The 17,174-nt window shown below is 38.1% G+C and overlaps 1 protein-coding gene across 2 annotated transcripts in view; it reads left to right on the forward strand.

The window, feature by feature from the left end:
• EXOC6 (exocyst complex component 6) overlaps nucleotides 1-17,174 on the forward strand; it is a 217,991-nt gene that overhangs the window by 78,134 nt on the left and 122,683 nt on the right. For both annotated transcript variants that reach the window (XM_049856026.1, XM_049856027.1), the window contains exons 10-13: nucleotides 4,584-4,630; nucleotides 4,748-4,868; nucleotides 6,867-6,938; nucleotides 9,178-9,275. In XM_049856026.1, the coding sequence (XP_049711983.1) occupies nucleotides 4,584-4,630; nucleotides 4,748-4,868; nucleotides 6,867-6,938; nucleotides 9,178-9,275 (338 nt within the window). The remainder of the gene's footprint in view (nucleotides 1-4,583; nucleotides 4,631-4,747; nucleotides 4,869-6,866; nucleotides 6,939-9,177; nucleotides 9,276-17,174) is intronic.

A 17,174-nucleotide genomic window follows, 5' to 3' on the forward strand; every position in this document is an offset into this window, starting at 1 on the left:
TCCCTTCCCTCATAACCATCAGAGACTGTTTCTTTCTGTGTGTAAACCTTTTCATGAGTTTTTATAAGAGCAGTCTCATAAAGTTTTTATCCTTTTGTGATTGACTTTTTTCACTCAGCAACGCCCTCCAGATTCATCCATGTCGTGAAATGTTTCGGGAATTCATCATTGTTCTTTACTGTTGCACATATTCCATTGTGTGTGTTGTTGTTGTTAGGGGCGTTGAGTCGGTTCCAACTCGTAGCAACGCTGTGCACAACAGAACAAAACACTGTCTGGTCCTGAGCCATTCTTACAATCGTTGTTATGCTTGAGCTCATTGTTACAGCCACTGTGTCAACCCACCTCATTGAGGGTCTTCCTCTTTTCCGCTGACCCTGTACTCTGCCAAGCATGATATCCTTCTCCAGGGACTGATCCCTCCTGACAACATATCCAAAGTATGTAAGACGTGGTTTTGCCATCCTTGCCTCTAAGGAGCATTCTGGCTGTACTTCTTCTAAGAGAGATTTGTTTGTTCTTTTGGCAGTGCATGGTATATTCAATATTCTTCGCCAACATCGCAATTCAAAGGCGTCAATTCCTCGGCCTTCCTTACCAATTGTCCAGCTTTCACGTGCATATGATGCGATTGAAAATACCATGTCTTGGGTCAGGCACACCTTAGTCTTCAAGGTGACGTCTTTGCTCTTCAACACTTTAAAGAGGTCCTTTGCAGCAGATTTACCCAATGCAACGCGTCTTTCGATTTCTTGACTGCTGCTTCCATGGCTGTTGATTGTGGATCCAAGTAAAATGAAATTCTTGACAACTTCAGTCTTTTCTCCATTTATCATGATGTTGCTCATTGGTCCAGTTCTGAGGATTTTTTTCTTCATGTTGAAATGTAATCCATACTGAAGACTGTGGTCTTTGATCTTCATCAGTAAGTGCTTCAAGTCCTCTTCACTTTCAGCAAGCAAGGTTGTATCATCTGCATAACGCAGGTTGTTAATGAATCTTCTTCCAGTCCTGATGCCCGGTTCTTCATATAGTCCAGCTTCTTGTATTATTTGCTCAGCATACAGATTGAATAGGTATGGTGAAAGAATGCAACCCTGACGCACACCTTTCCTGACTTTAAACCAATCAGTATCCCCTTGTTCTGTCCGAACAACCGCCTCTTGATCTATGTAAAGGTTTCTCATGAGCACAATTAAGTGTTCTGGAATTCCCATTCTTCGCAATGTTATCCATAGTTTGTTATAATCCACACATTTGAATGCCTTTGCATAGTCAATAAAACACAGGTAAACATCCTTCTGGTATTCTCTGCTTTCAGCCAGGATCCATCAGACATCAGCAATGATATCCCTGGTTCCACGTCCTCTTCTGAAACTGGCCTGAATTTCTGGCAGTTCGGTGTCGATATACTGCTGCGGCTGTTTTTGAATGATCTTCAGCAAAAATTTGCTTGCGTGTGATATTAATGATATTGTTCTATAATTTCCACATTCCATTGGATCACCTTTCTTGGGGATAGGTATAAATATGTATCTCTTCCAGTCAGTTGGCCAGGAAGCTGTCTTCCATATTTCTTGGCATAGACGAGTGAGCACCTCCAGCGCTGCATCTGTTTGTTGAAACATCTCAATTGATAGTCCTTCAATTCCTGGAGCCTTGTTTTTCGCCAATGCCCTCAGAGCAGCTTGGCCTTCTTCCTTCAGTACCATCGATTCCTGATCATATGCCACCTCTTGAAATGGTTGAACATCAACTAATTCTTTTTGGTATAATGATTCTGTATATTCCTTCCATCTTCTTTTGATGCTTCCTCTGTCATTTAATATTTTCACCATGGAATTCTTCACTATTGCAACTTGAGGCTTGAATTTTTTCTTCAGTTCTTTCAGCTTGAGAAACACCGAACGTGCTCTTCCCTTTTGGTTTTCCATTTCCAGCTCTTTGCACGTGTCATTATAATACTTTACTTTGTCTTCTTGAGACACCCTTTGAAATCTTCTGTTCAGTTCTTTTACTTCATCAATTCTTCCTTTTGCTTTAGCTGCTCAACATTCGAGAGCAAGTTTCAGAGTCTCCTCTGACGTCCATCTTGGTCTTTTCTTTCTTTCCTGTCTTTTCAGTGACCTCTTGCTTTTCTTCATGGATGATGTCCTTGATGTCATTCCACAGCTCGTCTTCAGTCACCAGTGTTCAATGCGTCAAATCTACTCTTGAGATGGTGTCTAAATTCGTGTGGAATATACTCAAGGTCGTATTTTGGCTCTCGTGGACTTGCTCTGATTTTCTTCAGTTTCAGCTTGAACTTGCATATGAGCAGTTGATGGTCTGTTTCACAGTCGGTCCCTGGCCTTGTTCTGACTGATGATATTGAGCTTTTCCATCTTCTCTTTCCACAGATGTAGTCAATTTGATTTCTGTGTGTTCCATCTGGCGAGGTCCATGTATATAGTCGCCTTTTATGTTGGTGAAAGAAGGTATTTGCAATGAAGATGTCGTTGGTCTTGCAAAATTCTATCATTTGATCTCCGGCATTGTTTCTATCATCAAGGCCATATTTTCCAATTACTGATCCTTCTTCTTTGTCTCCAACTTTCACATTCCAATCACCAGTAATTATCAATGCATCTTGACTGCATATTTGATCATTTTCGGACTGCAGCAGCTGATAAAAATCTTCTGTTTCTTCAACTTTGACCCTAGTGGTTGGTGCGTAAATTTGAATAATAGTCATATTAACTGGTCTTCCTTGTAGGCATGTGGATGTTATCCTATCACTGACAGCATTGTACTTCAGGATACACCTTGAAACATTCTTTTTGACGATGAATGCAACGCCATCCCTCTTCAAGTTGTCATTCCTAGCATAGTAGACTATGTGATTGTCTGATTCAAAATGGACAATACCAGTCCATTTCAGCTCACTAATGCCTAGGATATCGATGTTTATGCGTTCCATTTCATTTTTGACGATTTCTGATTTTCCTAGATTCATACTTCATGCATTCCAGGTTCCGATTATTAAGGGATGTTTGCAGCTGTTTCTTCTCATTTTGAGTCATGCCACATCAGCAAATGAAGGTCCCGAAAGGTTTACTCCATCCACGTCATTAAGGTCGACTCACTTTGAAGAGGCAGCTCTTCCCCAGTCATCTTTTGAGTGCCTTCCAGCCTGGGGAGGCTCATCTTCCAGCACTGTATCAGACAGTGTTCCGTTGCTATTCATAAGGTTTTCACTGACTAATGCTTTTCAGAAGTAGACTGCCGGGTCCTTCTTTCTAGTCTGTCTTAGTCTGAAAGCTCATCTGAAACCTGTCCTCCATGGGTGACCCTGCTTGTATCTGAATACCGGTGGCATAGCTTCCAGCATCACAGCAATATACAAGCCCCCAGAGTACGACAAACTGACAGACACGTGGGGGCCGTTGTGTGTATGTACCATAATTTGCTTATCTGTTCAACTGTTGATGGGCATCTAGGTTGTTTCCATGTTTTTGCTATCGTGAACAATACTGCAGTGAACGTGGGTATGCATTTGTCTATTCGTGTGTTGGATCATATTTTCTAGGATATATTCCTAGTAGTGGGATTGCTGGATCGTATGATATTTCTCTTTTTAGCTTCTTAAGGATGCTCCATACCATTTTCCATCGTGGTTGTACCATTTTACATTCTCAGCAGTGCGTAAGAGTTCCAGTCTCCCCGCAACCTCTCCAACAACTCTGGAAACATATTCTTTTCAAGCACTCATGGAACATTATAAAAATTTTTATTGTATTCTATGCCTTAAAGCAAGTATCAAGAAAGATCAGAAATTTGGTGTCATGTAGACTACATTCACTGATCATAGTACTTTTAAGCTAAAAAGTAATAACTCCCCTCAAAAATCTGGGGGGAAAAAAAACCCTCACGTTTGAAAATTATGATCACATTTATGAGCTATGTAAAAAAGTTTATTAGTTAATATAAGTGAATTTATTTGAGATAACGAAATATTTTCTATAATGAATTTTTATGAATGAAAGTAAAATGATAAAATACTTTCCTATTATGCCTTTTTTGAATAAGTAAATATATTAAAATTGTAAACAATAAGCAATTGTAGACCATCTTTAAGGAGTTTGACTTTTACTGTGAATCAGACGAAAAGCCATTGGAGGGTTTTTCACAGGAGATGTAATAATCTGATGACTATTTTAAAAGTATTACTCTGGCTACTATATGGAAAATAGACTGTAGAGGACAAGCCTGGAAGCGGGGGAGACTAGGTAGGAGGATTATGTAATAGCCTCAGTGAGCCCAAGACGGTGGCTTCACCTAGCCTGCTAAGGACAGGGTTCTGAAACCATAGGTACTTTTTAAGTTGTTTATTATCTCTCTAGCTCCTTTCAAACGGAAGTTGCATAAGGATAAGGACTTTTTGTTATTTACTGGCGTATCCCTTGGTCCTAGAAAATTATACAGCATTTAGTAGGCTCTCAATAAATATTTGTTAAATAAATGATATTGTAGTGACTTGGAACTTACTTTTTATGTTACCGGTGTTTATTTGATTTAAATTAATTTTCATTTTTTATTTAAAGCATGAAACAGTCGATGGCTATAGAAGATACTTCACTCAAATTGTAGGGTATGTATCTAATATGCAAATAACTTTATTATCATTTTATATTAAGTGCCAGAAATAATTATTTTCTATTTGGGCTTTTACTTTTTTAACACGGTATGTTGTTAATTACTTTTTTAGGTTCTTTGTGGTGGAAGATCACATTTTACATGTGACCCAAGGATTAGTAACTAGGGCATACACTGATGAACTTTGGAACATGGCCCTCTCAAAGATAATTGCTGTCCTTAGAGCTCATTCAGTAAGTCAGATAATTTGTGTTATTAAATTTTTAATTCAGTTACTTCAAGAACTTCTGAAATGAGTAACGTCAGAGGAAAACTGTACCTCCATCATTCTGCATTTTTTTGTAATTACTCAGATTTAGTAATGCCAGGCTTTTGTTTATCTAATACTCTCAGACTGTGATTTTGCAACTGACTGGGACTTCCCAAGAAACTTTTAGTCCAGCTTTATAGGAAATGAAGAATTAAGCTGGTCTCATTAGTCTCAACTGACCTCTTCATTAGATCACTGAGCAGCACTGAAAAAAGGATTTTTAATTATCATTCCAAATTCTTTGTTTCCAAAATAAACTCCTCCATTAAAAATCAATAGAACGTGTTCCTCGATGTTTACAATTTGTTTACACTACAATGATGAATTTCTTAAAAATACGCAATCATCAAAATTTAAACTTATTTTGATATAACGAATCTTTATGTATTAAACCTTTATAGATTGAAGTCAAATGATCAAATATTTTTAATATGCCTTTTGAGAATAATAAACACATTCATAGTATAAAGATTATTGAAATTAATAATTGTTAAGTATATACCTTTCCTTCAGACAGTTTTGGTAGTTTATCTTTAAAAAATCTCCCCATGTTTAAAATATTATAATATTTTAATATGTATGGTAATCTTATCATTGGTAATAGAAATTTAAATATTTTGAAGGAAGATTGTTAACTTACATGATATTTAGACTATAAATACATTATTTTTATTTGTCAGGAATATAGATGCTTGGCTTGATGCCAGTATTTATCCAATGAACTACAACTTTTTCTAAAATGTTAAAGACAATAGATTTTATCATGGTTTATATTCAGATCAGCTCAGAATATATAAAATTATAGTGTACCCCAAAAAACCAAACCCATTGCCATTGAGTCACTTCTGACTCACAGCGACGCTATTGGACAGAGTAGAACTGCCCCATAGGGTTTCCAAGACCGTAAATCTTTACAGTAGCAGGCTACCACATCTTTCTCCCATGGAGTGCTGGTGGGTTCAAACCACAACCTTTCAGTTAGCAGCTGAGCGCTTAACCACTGCACCACCGGGGCTCCTTAAATTATAGCATACCCGTTGCCATCGAGTTGATTCCTACTCATAGCAACCCTAAAGGACAGAGTAGAACTGCCCCATAGTGTTTCCAAGGAGCACCTTGTGGCTTCGAGCTGCCGATCTTTTGGTTAGCAGCCATAGCTCTTACCACTACACCACTAGAGTTTCCAAATAAATTATAGTATTAAAAAAAAAAAAAAATTAATTCCATGAAGTCATAACATATTAAGTGTAGCATCACACTCAAAAAATCTTTTTAAATACTCTTAAGAGGACAAAGTCAGTTTCACTATTCTTTTGAAATTAATAATTTTCTTTTTGTGAATTACTAAGAAAATATTTAAATATGTCATTCTTAGATTAAAAAAATTAATATATGTGTCTCTTCTTTAAGGTAGAGAATAAGTAAATAATTGAAAAGTTCTGTTTATGGTGATAGAAAATTTGGCAATAGATACTGGTGATGGTTGTACAACATGTTTGATGTAATTGGTGTCACTAAATTATACATGTGAAAGATGTTGAACTGGCAAATGTTATCTATTTTACAATTAAAAAAAATACATGGGCTATATAGAAACTACTTTTTCAATTTAAGGTAACTATTTCCTTAAACTCTAAAGACTTTTAGAAGTATAAGCATCATTGCTTTGACCAAAGTTTAGTATGTACAAATTTCAGGAAAAAAATTTTTCACGTAGCTGAGTTACTTTAGGTACGTCATGTTATGATATTTCCCTTGAGAGTTTTTACCGAATAGAGGAAGCCTGTTGTGGATCTACCTAAATTTATTATAAGTTTGGCAGATTAAAAAAAAAAAGAAGAAGAACGTTTAGGTTTTTATTCCTTAGTCACTTTTTAACCAAATGACTTTTTTGTTTGTTTGTGTTTCCATCCCCACCCAGTCTTATTGCCCTGATCCTGATCTTGTTTTGGAGCTGAAGAATCTCATTGTAATATTTGCGGATACTTTGCAGGTGGGTGATAGCCTTACACTGAAGCAGTAGCTTTTTCTGAGCATGTAAAAATATCTACAATATAAAAAAAAAAAATAGACAACTCTAATATGTTTTGTTATGGATTAATGGTAGTAAATTAGTAGTAACCAAATGTTTACTTATGAATGTGTATTCCCCTGATACCTTGGACTGTCTATAATACCTCCTTCCCAATTATGAAGCTTGGACTGGGCAAAGGGAATATTACCATCTTTTAAAATATTGGCCTAATCTAGTTAGAAAAAAGTATTTTTGCATTAAAAAAAAAAAAGTAGACTATGTATGGTGTAATGGAAAGAACCCTGAACTAGACATTAGAAGATACAAGTTCTGCCTTAGGGCAGGGGGCATGGATTCTGGAGTCACACAGACCCTGAGTTCATGTTCTGCCTCTACTACTGACTAATGTATGTGTTAGATCCTTTGTTTGTGGAAATGGCTTTATTAATTACTAGTTTTCAGAACTGTTTTGAGTTTTAAGAAAACCCTGGTGCCGTAGTGGTTAAGTGCTACGGCTGCTAACCAAGAGGTTGGCAGTTCAAATCCGCCAGGTGCCCCTTGGAAACTCTATGGGGCAGTCCTACTCTGTCCTATAGGGCCGCTATGAGTCAGAATCGACTTGACAGCAGTGGGTGAGTTTGAGTTTTAAATGTGATACTGTATATGAAACCACATAGTGTGACAGCTATAAAAAACCAAAACCTAACCCCTTGCCCTTAAGTCAATTATAACTCATAGAGACCCTATAGGACAAAGTAAAACTGCCACATAGGGTTTCCAAGGAGCGGCTGGTGGACTTGAACTGCTCACCTTTTGATTAGCAGCCTGAGCTCTTAACCAGTTTGTCCCCAGGGCTCCGTGATAGCTACAGGCACTCATTTTCTTACTCCCTAATTTCAGGCTTGCCAAGTGTTCTATGACTGTGAGCAAATCACTTCTTTGGTGCCTGGTTTTTCTTCTTTAAAATAAGATTAAAATGGAATTATCTAAAAAATTCAGTGTCTTTGTGATTTTCAGTATTAACATTTTGAGATGTCTAGCTTGTTCCCCCTCCTTGATTTCCGATAATAAATAATTGATTACATTTTGTTTTCATGCTTAATATGTAGAATTTTAAGGTTGTAAGTCACTTTTCATGAAAAATAGAGTATCATTTTCCAAAGTGTGATGGTTAAATGTTACTTCAACAGGATCCTGCGACCAAAATGTTTAGGAAATACAGAGTGAAGTAAAACAGGTTTCTCTATTAAGAGCCTTTCACAGAGAAAACTTACACCATAAATTTACAAAAGGGAGCTGACTATGAAGCATTTTCCCAATATATTTGACTCAGGAATCTTTTTTTTTTCCTCTTAGAATATCTCTTAGGTCTAGAGCTTCATATAATGTGCTTTGGGAAATACTGATTCAGGCTGTTTACTTGCTTTATCACAAATCTTTCCACCATAGAATTGTAATTATCTGTTCTTAAACCTGAGGATATGATTCCCACAAGCTCCTTTAGTACATTATTTTATTACCTTATATCTGTTAATTTATATGGGTCATAATGTAATGTCAGGATATTGTGTGTGTGTGTGTGTGTGTGTGTGTGCTTTACGTAAAATTTGTGACAAATATATCTAATACTGATCTCTCTGCAAAAGATAACCTTGGTAAGTTTTTTTTTCTGGTAATAAAACTTTGGCTAAGTATTTTATTCTCTTAGATGTTATTATAAATGGAATTGTTGTCTTAATGTGCTATCTTCTAATACATTTTAAAGGTGCTCTGGTGACGCAACACTTAAGGGCTCAGCTGCTAACTGAAAGGCTCGAACCCACCTAGCGGCTCTTCAAGACAAAGACCTGGCAATCTGCTTCCCTATGGGACAGCTCTACTCTGTCACATGAGGTCGCTATGAGTCGACATCGACTCAGTGGTGCCTAGCAACAGCAACCGTAACAGTACATTTTAAGGCCAATACTGTAATCCTGACTAATAAAAGGAGAAATGGAAAGATTATTCCCACCCCATAAAACTCTTTGTAGACCCTTTCTTCCCTAGTGAAATCTAGAACAAGGTCAAAGGGGTACTCTTTTTTCCATAGTGTCAGAATGGCATATATTGTGACATAGTGATCACTTCCAGATGATTCTTTAGTATTCTCAGCAGTCTTAATGAATTATTACATTCTTGTTTGTCTGCATTTGTTTATTTATTTATTTTTACATTTTAGGGTTATGGTTTTCCAGTGAACCGGCTTTTTGACCTTTTATTTGAAATAAGAGATCAATACAATGAAACACTGCTTAAGAAATGGGCTGGAGTTTTCAGGTTAGTCTGAGCTGTGGTGCCTTAATGTGATGAATTTTGATTTTAACATGAAATTGACTTTGCATTTAGCAATAAAAACCGTATAACCAATTTTCAGGGTACTTTTTTTTATTATTATTTTTAGTTCTCAAGTGGCATCTGTTCCAAAGTTATGTCAGTTATTTCTTATTTTATAATTTTTTTTTTTCAGTAAATGATTAGCTATTTGTAAGACTGTAAATAGTCAAAGATTCTTACTGTTAGAGTATAGCTTTTACATTTTGTTTGGGTAAAGTGCTGTTTTTACAAACAGCATAACTAGATTAAAAAATCTGAACTCATCTAATTAGGAAAAATTGCTTTTGCTTTTTAACCTCTTGCCTCCCAAGCATGGACTAAAGTATTTTAAATATTTATATAACTTCGAATTGCTATAAAAAGGGAAATTTGCCTCCCCCATTCCCCTCCATTTTTAAAATTTTAAAGCTTCTCTGCCTGCCTGCCTGCCTGCCTGCCTTTAGTGATGGTCAAATGCCAAATAGACCACTGGACTTTAATAATTTCTTTCTTCCCTCCCTGTCTCCCTCTTTTCTTCCTTCCTTCAGAAAAAAAATCATTCTTGACATCTTACACCTGAGTCACCCAAAATATGATAGAAGTGTTGTGTCAGTAATATTTATGAAATTAAAATAGGAAATTTGTTAAATGATTTAACATAAGCTTAGTCCTTACCTCATCAGTTTTCAAAACCATGGAGAATAATGTGATGAAATCTTTTAGGGATGTCTAAGCGTTTCACAAGATGATACACTTCTATAAAATAAACTCAATAAATCCTTATTTGAGCTTTTTGTAATAATATTCTTTAGGAATGATGTTTTCAGGGTGCCCTCCTGAAAGGATAAGTGGCAGTCCTGATGAGTTATGTTAACTATCATTGGTTTTAGAAATAGAGGTAGTAATTCTTGATATAAGTGGTAATCTACAATATATATGCCATAATGTAATCTGTTATAATGCTCTTTACTTACAGAGTTGACGTTATTAACCTGCTCTCTTCAGAAGGGTGTTTTAGTTTTTACAGTTAATAGATTTTACTGAGCCAGCTATTCTCTCTTACCTCCCTTAAGACTTATAATAGGGAGATGGCTCCGTAAAATTGGGGAAACCAGAGATACTGTTTTCTTTCTGGGATATAGATAGAATTAACTATATCCTGCATAGTAATAGTGGAGGGGAACAAATGATAGCATGTCACTTGTGATGCATAACTCCCAAATTATTCTTGTCTGCTACCTTTAACATTCCACTAGGTCAAGCTTTTTGCTTAGATTTTTAAGAAGTTGCAGAATTTAAGCTTTGCTTATCTCTGACATGAACCTTCAAAGATTTTTACAGGTAGTGAATTGACAGCCTGACAATTAAATGGGGGAAAAGTAGAAATTATAATCAGTACTGAATAATTAAAACTTGTCTACTTCCACGGTAGAATTTATAATCTGACCATTGTCATAATTTATGTGTACGTGGTTCTGTCTCACTATGTTGGGAACACCCATGTTTTATTTATTTTTGTGTTCTTGATTGCCTAGCCCTAGTATAGTGCCTTGCACCTAGTAGGAACTCAGTAAATATCTATAGAATTCAGTTCAATTAACAGATCATTTTTAATACTACATTTTCAAAATATGAATGTACCATTCATTAAATTGTCTTTTCTCCTTTCATATTAACCTCCTTTATATAAAGTGAATAGTTTGTGGTCTTCTAGTAGTTTTTTTCCGTTTTAAACCTTTCCTTATTTTTTAAAACATTATTTAGAATGAAGTAGAATTAGCTGAAGCCTCTTGCTATATTTTAGGTGAACAGAACCTTGTTTTGACTACTTTGTGTGCCATCATGACTTACAAACCTGTCTCTCATCAAGACCCCAGGCTCATTTATCAGTTGGATATCATCTGCTGCTAAAACCATATACTTCTCTTGTATTCCTTACCTCAGCAAATGTCTCTGATGAGGTATGAGGTAAGGTATACATCATTTAACCAGTCCCCCGGTCTAGAACTCTATAATTCATTATGGTTACATTCTCCCTCACAACCTTCATTTAGTTTTTAAGTCCTACATGTTCTCCTTCTTAAAACCTCTTGCTTCTGCTAATTCTTTTCTGCGCCCACTACTACACCTTTAATTCAGATCTTATTTCCTTGTATTTGGACTATTCTTGAGTCTTTCTAACTGGTTTGTCTGTGTTCATTGTTGGCCCTTTTCCAGTCCATCCTCCACATCTTCTTCATTTTAGGGGAGCCAGGGAGGAGAGTCTCTGCCATGAAATGTCATTTTATTAACTGATTTTTTTTTTAACAACAGTAAAACCAAAACAAAAAGCCAAACCCACTGCCATCGAGTTGATTCCAACTCATAGCAACAGTATAGGACAGAGTAGAACTGCCCCATAGAGTTTCCAAGGAGCGCCTGGTGGATTCAAACTGCTGACCTCTTGGTTAGCAGCTGTAGTAACCACTACGCCACCAGGGCTACCAATAACAGTAAGCAACTTAATAAATAAAAAAAAAAAATAGGAGGTTCAAAAGCTTCTGTATATTCAGACTCCAGGAGTGGGAAAGCCTGATTGTGGCTGCTTTGTTGCTTTCACTGAAAGCAACAAGACAGAAAAGACTTGATGCCACCACTGCTCCGGGTCCTGACTCAGATGCAGCCTGCACCTTGACCCCAGGTCTTGGCTTGTATAAATGGGAGTCTTCTGCCTTTGCTCCCTGGGCTGGCCGACAAGAGTTTCTTGTCCACAGGCCATAGGCAGCTTCCTCAGGTACAGAGTCACCCACTTCTGAAGTTTGACGAACAGAATGATTATTCCCACGCAGCCCCACACCTGGCCCTGCAATTTCAGCAGCAGTTCCACACATTTCCCTGTTATGGTATTCCATTTCCTATTTCTGAACCTTGTACCTCTTTTATTGTATATATGACACAGCATTATAGGCATTATACTCTCCCCCTCTCTCTCCTATTAGGTTTGAGGTTGGGGATCTTGCTTATACCTTCCTGAGGTTGAGAATTTTCGTCACAGTTAGCCTAGAGCGAAGCGTATAATAGGTGCTCAATACATAAATACTAATCAACGTAAATTATTGATTAAAAGCAAGTTCATTATTGGACAGCAGCTATATTAGAACAGACTGGGTTGTGCTACAGTTAGAAAAAGTCTCAAAACAGACATCTTGTGTCCCACTCACACAAAAGTCTGTTGTTGTTAGGTGCCGTGGAGTTGTTTCTGACTCATAGCGACCCTATGCACGACAGAACAAAATGCTGCCCGGTCCTGCGCCATCCTTAAAATCGTTGTTATGCTTGAGCTCATTGTTGCAGCCACTATGTCAATCCACCTCGCTGAGGGTTTTCCTCTTTTATGCTGACCCTGTACTCTGCCAAGCATGATGTCCTTCTCCAGGGACTGATCCCTCCTGACAACATGTCCAAAGTATGTAAGATGCAGTCTCGCTATCCTTGCCTTTAAGGAGCATCCTGGCCGCACTTCTTCCAGGACAGTTTGTTCGTTCTTTTGGCAGTCCATGGTATACTCAATATTCTTCGACAACACCACAATTCAAAGGCGTCCGCTCTTCTTTAGTCTTCTTTATTCATTGTCCAGCTTTCACATGCATATGATGTGATTGAAAATACCATGGCTTGGGTCAGGTGCACCTTAGTCTTCAGGGTGACATCTTTGCTCTTCAACACTTTGAAGAGGTCCTTTGCAGCAGATTTGCCCAATGCAGCGCGTCTTTTGATTTCTTGACTGCTGCTTCCATGGCTGTTGATTGTGGATCCAAGTAAAATGGAATCCTTGACAACTTCAATCTTTTCTCCGTTTATCGTGATGTTGCTCATTGGTCCAGTTGTGAAGATTTTTGTTTTCTTTATGTTGAGGTGTGATCCATACTGAAGACTGTGGTCTTTGATCTTCATTAGTAAGTGCTTCAAGTCCTCTTCACTTTCAGCAAGCAAGGTTGTATCATCTGCATAACACAAGTTGTTAATGAATCTTCCTCCAATCCTGTTGCCTGGTTCTTCTTCATATAGTCCAGCTTCTTGTATTATTTGTTCAGCATACAGATTAAATAGGTATGGTGAAAGAATACAACCCTGACATACACCTTTCCTGACTTTAAACCAATCAGTATCCCTTTGTTCTGTCCGAACAACTGCTTCTTGATCTATGTAAAGGTTCCTCATGAGCACAATTAAGCGTTCCGGAATTCCCATTCTTCGCAGTGTTATCCATAGTTTGTTATGATCCACACAGTTGAATGCCTTTGCATAGTCAATAAAACATAGGTAAACATCCTTCTGGTATTCTCTGCTTTCAGCCAGGATCCATCAGACATCAGCAATGATATCCCTGGTTTCACGTCCTCTTCTGAATCCAGCCTGAATTTCTGGCAGTTCCCTGTTGATATACTGCTGCAGCTGTTTTTGAATGCTCTTCAGCAGAATTTTGCTAGCGTGTGATATTAACGATATTGTTCTATAATTTCCACATTTGGTTGGATCACCTTTCTTGGGAATAGGCATAAATATGTATCTCTTCCAGTCAGTTGGCCAGGAAGCTGTCTTCCATACCTCTTCCAGTCAGTTGGCCAGGAAGCTGTCTTCCATACTTCTTCGCATAGACGAGTGAGCACCTCTAGCTCTGCATCTGTTTGTTGAACCATCTCAATTGATATTCCATCAATTCCTGGGGCCTTGTTTTTCGCCAGTGCCTTCAGAGCAGCTTGGACTTCTTCCTTCAGTACCGTCGGTTCCTGATCATATGCCACCTCTTGAAATGGTTGTATATCAACTAATTATTTTTGGTACAATGACTCTGTGTATTCCTTCCATCTTCTTTTGATGCTTCCTGCATCACTTAATATTTTCCCCATGGAATCCTTCACTATTGCAACTCGAGGCTTGAATTTTTCTTCAGCTCTTTCAGCTTGAGAAACACCGAGAGTGTTCTTCCCTTTTGGTTTTCCATTTCCGGCTCTTTGCACATGTCATTATAATACTTTACTTTGCCTTCTGAAGAGGCCCTTTGAAATCCTCTGTTCAGTTCTTTTACGTGATTAGTTCTTCCTTTTGCTTTAGCTGCTCGACGCTCATGAGCAAGTTGCAGAGTCTCTTCTGACATCCATCTTGGTCTTTTCTTTCTTTCCTGTCTTTTCAGTGACCTCTTGCTTTCTTCATGGATGATGTCCTTGATGTCATTCCACAACTCGTCTGGTCTTTGGTCACTAGCGTTCAATGCGTCAAATCTATTCTTGAGATGGTCTCTAAATTCAGGTGGAATATACTCAAGGTCATATTTTGGCTCTCGTGGACTTGCTCTGATTTTTCTTCAGTTTCAGCGTGAACTTCCATATGAGCACTTGATGGTCTGTTCCACAGTCGGCCCCTGGCCTTGTTCTGACTGATGATATTGAGCTTTTCCATCGTCTCTTTCCACAGATGTAGTCAATTTGATTTCTGTGTGTTCCATCTGGCAAGGTCCATGTGTGTAGTCGCCATTTATGTTGGTGAAAGAAGGTATTTGCAAAGAAGATGTCGTTGGTCTTGCAAAATTCTATCTTTCAATCTCCAGCATTGTTTCTGTCACCAAGGCCATAGTTTCCAACTACTGGTCCTTCTTCTTTGTTTCCAACTTTTGTGTTCCAGTTGCCAGTAATTATCAGTGCATCTTGATTGCATGTTCGATCAATTTCAGACTGCAGCAGCTGATAAAAATCTTCTATTTCTTCATCTTTGGCCCTAGTGGTTGGCGCGTAAATTTGAATAATAGTTGTATTAACTGGTCTTCCTTGTAGGCATATGGATATTATCCTAACAATGACAGCGTTGTACTTCAGGATGGATCTTGAAATGTTCTTTTTGACGATGAATGCAACACCATTCCTCTTTGAGTTGTCATTCCCAGCATGGTAGACCATATGATTGTCCGACTCAAAATGGACAATACCAGTCCATTTCAGCTCAGTAATGCCTAGGATATCAATGTTTATGCATTCCATTTCATTTTTGACGATTTCCAATTTTCCTAGATTCATACTTCATGCATTCCAGGTTCCGATTATTAATGGATGTTTGCAGCTATTTCTTCTCATTTTGAGTCATGCCACATCAGCAAATGAAGGTCCCGAAAGCTTTACTCCATCCACATCATTAAGGTCGACTCTACTTTGAGGAGGCAGCTCTTCCCCAGTCATCTTTTGAGTGCCTTCCAACCTGAGGGGGCTCATCTTCCAGCACTATTTCAGACAATGTTCCGCTGCTATTCATAAGGTTTTCACTGACTAATGCTTTTCAGAAGTAGACTGCCGGGTCCTTCTTTCTAGTCTGTCTTAGTCTGGAAGCTCAGCTGAAACCTGTCCTCCATGGGTGACCCTGCTTGTAACTGAATACCAGTGGCATAGCTTTCAGCATCACCGCAACACACAAGCCCCCACAGTACAACAAACTGACAGACACATGGGGGCAAAAGTCTGCCGTACGTCTAATAGAGATCCAGGCTGTTTCTGTTTATGATTCTACCTTCATAACTCATGGTGACCCCACGTGTGCAGAGTAGAACCCCTCCATAGGGCTTTAAAGGCTGTGACCTTTTGGAAGCAGATCTGTAGGCCTATGTTAGAAGGTACCTCTGCATGGGTTCAAACTGTCATCTTTTTAGTTAGTTGAGTACTTAACCATTTATGCCAAATCAACTGAATGGTAACTAACAAAAATAACATTCCTAACATATAGTCTCACTTATCATCATGGGAAGGAGGGTTGCTCAGTTGGTTCACAAATACTTTGGCCTAGAAGCAACATGTATCACTCTCATTCACAGCCCATTGCCCAAAACTAGTCAAATGGCCCTGCATAACTGCAGGAAGAGGACTTGAAGCACTTACTGATGAAGATCAAAGACTGCAGCCTTCAGTATGGGTTACACCTTAACACAAAGAAAACAAAAGTCCTCACAACTGGACCAATAAGCAACATTATGATAAACAGAAAAAAATATTGACGTTGTCAGGGATTTCATTTTATGGCAGTTTCTACATTATGAAAGAGATCCATTACTAACTGTTTTTAAGTTGAATTTATAGGTAAGTTGGAATAGGTGCAAATGATTTTTATTAGCCTTTAGTGCAAGAAAAGACTCGAAGCCTTTTCATTGATTTAAAAGCTGCACTTGCAGCAAGTGAAGGTGATTGTGATGAAGGATTTCTTGCAAGTAGGGATTGGTTCAATCATTTCAAAGTGAGAACAAATTTAGATAACATTAAAGGGCAAGTATGAGTTGTCCCATAAGTCAGACATTCGTAACCTGGGGACTGCCTGTGCTTGGATCCACGATAAACACCCATGGAAGCAGCAATCAAGAAATTAAATGATGCATTGCATTGGGAAAATCTGCTACAAAAGACCTCTTTAAAGTGTTTAAAAGCAGAGATGTCACTTCAAAAAGTAAGATACGCCTGACCCAAGCCATGAGATTTTCAGTTATCGCATATGCATGCAAAAGCTGAACAGTGAATAAGGAAGAGTGAAGAATTGATGCCTTCAAATTAGGGTGTTGGCAAAGGATATTGAATATACATACCACAGACTGCCAGAAGAACGAAAAAATCTGTCTTGGAAGAAGTACAGCCAGAATGCTCTTTAGAAACAAGGATGGCAAGACTTTGTCTCAAGTAGTTTGGACATGTTATCAGGAGGGATCAGTCTCTAGAAAAGGACATCATGGTTGGTAAAGCAGAGGGCCAGTGGAAAAGAGGAAGACCCTCAACGAGGTGGATTGACACAGTGGCTTCAACAGTGGGCTCAAACATAGCAATGATTGTGAGGATGGCACAGGACCTGGCAGTGTTT

The sequence above is a fragment of the Elephas maximus genome, chromosome 16 (genome assembly GCF_024166365.1).
Source record: "Elephas maximus indicus isolate mEleMax1 chromosome 16, mEleMax1 primary haplotype, whole genome shotgun sequence".
Classification (NCBI taxonomy): Eukaryota; Metazoa; Chordata; class Mammalia; order Proboscidea; family Elephantidae; genus Elephas; species Elephas maximus.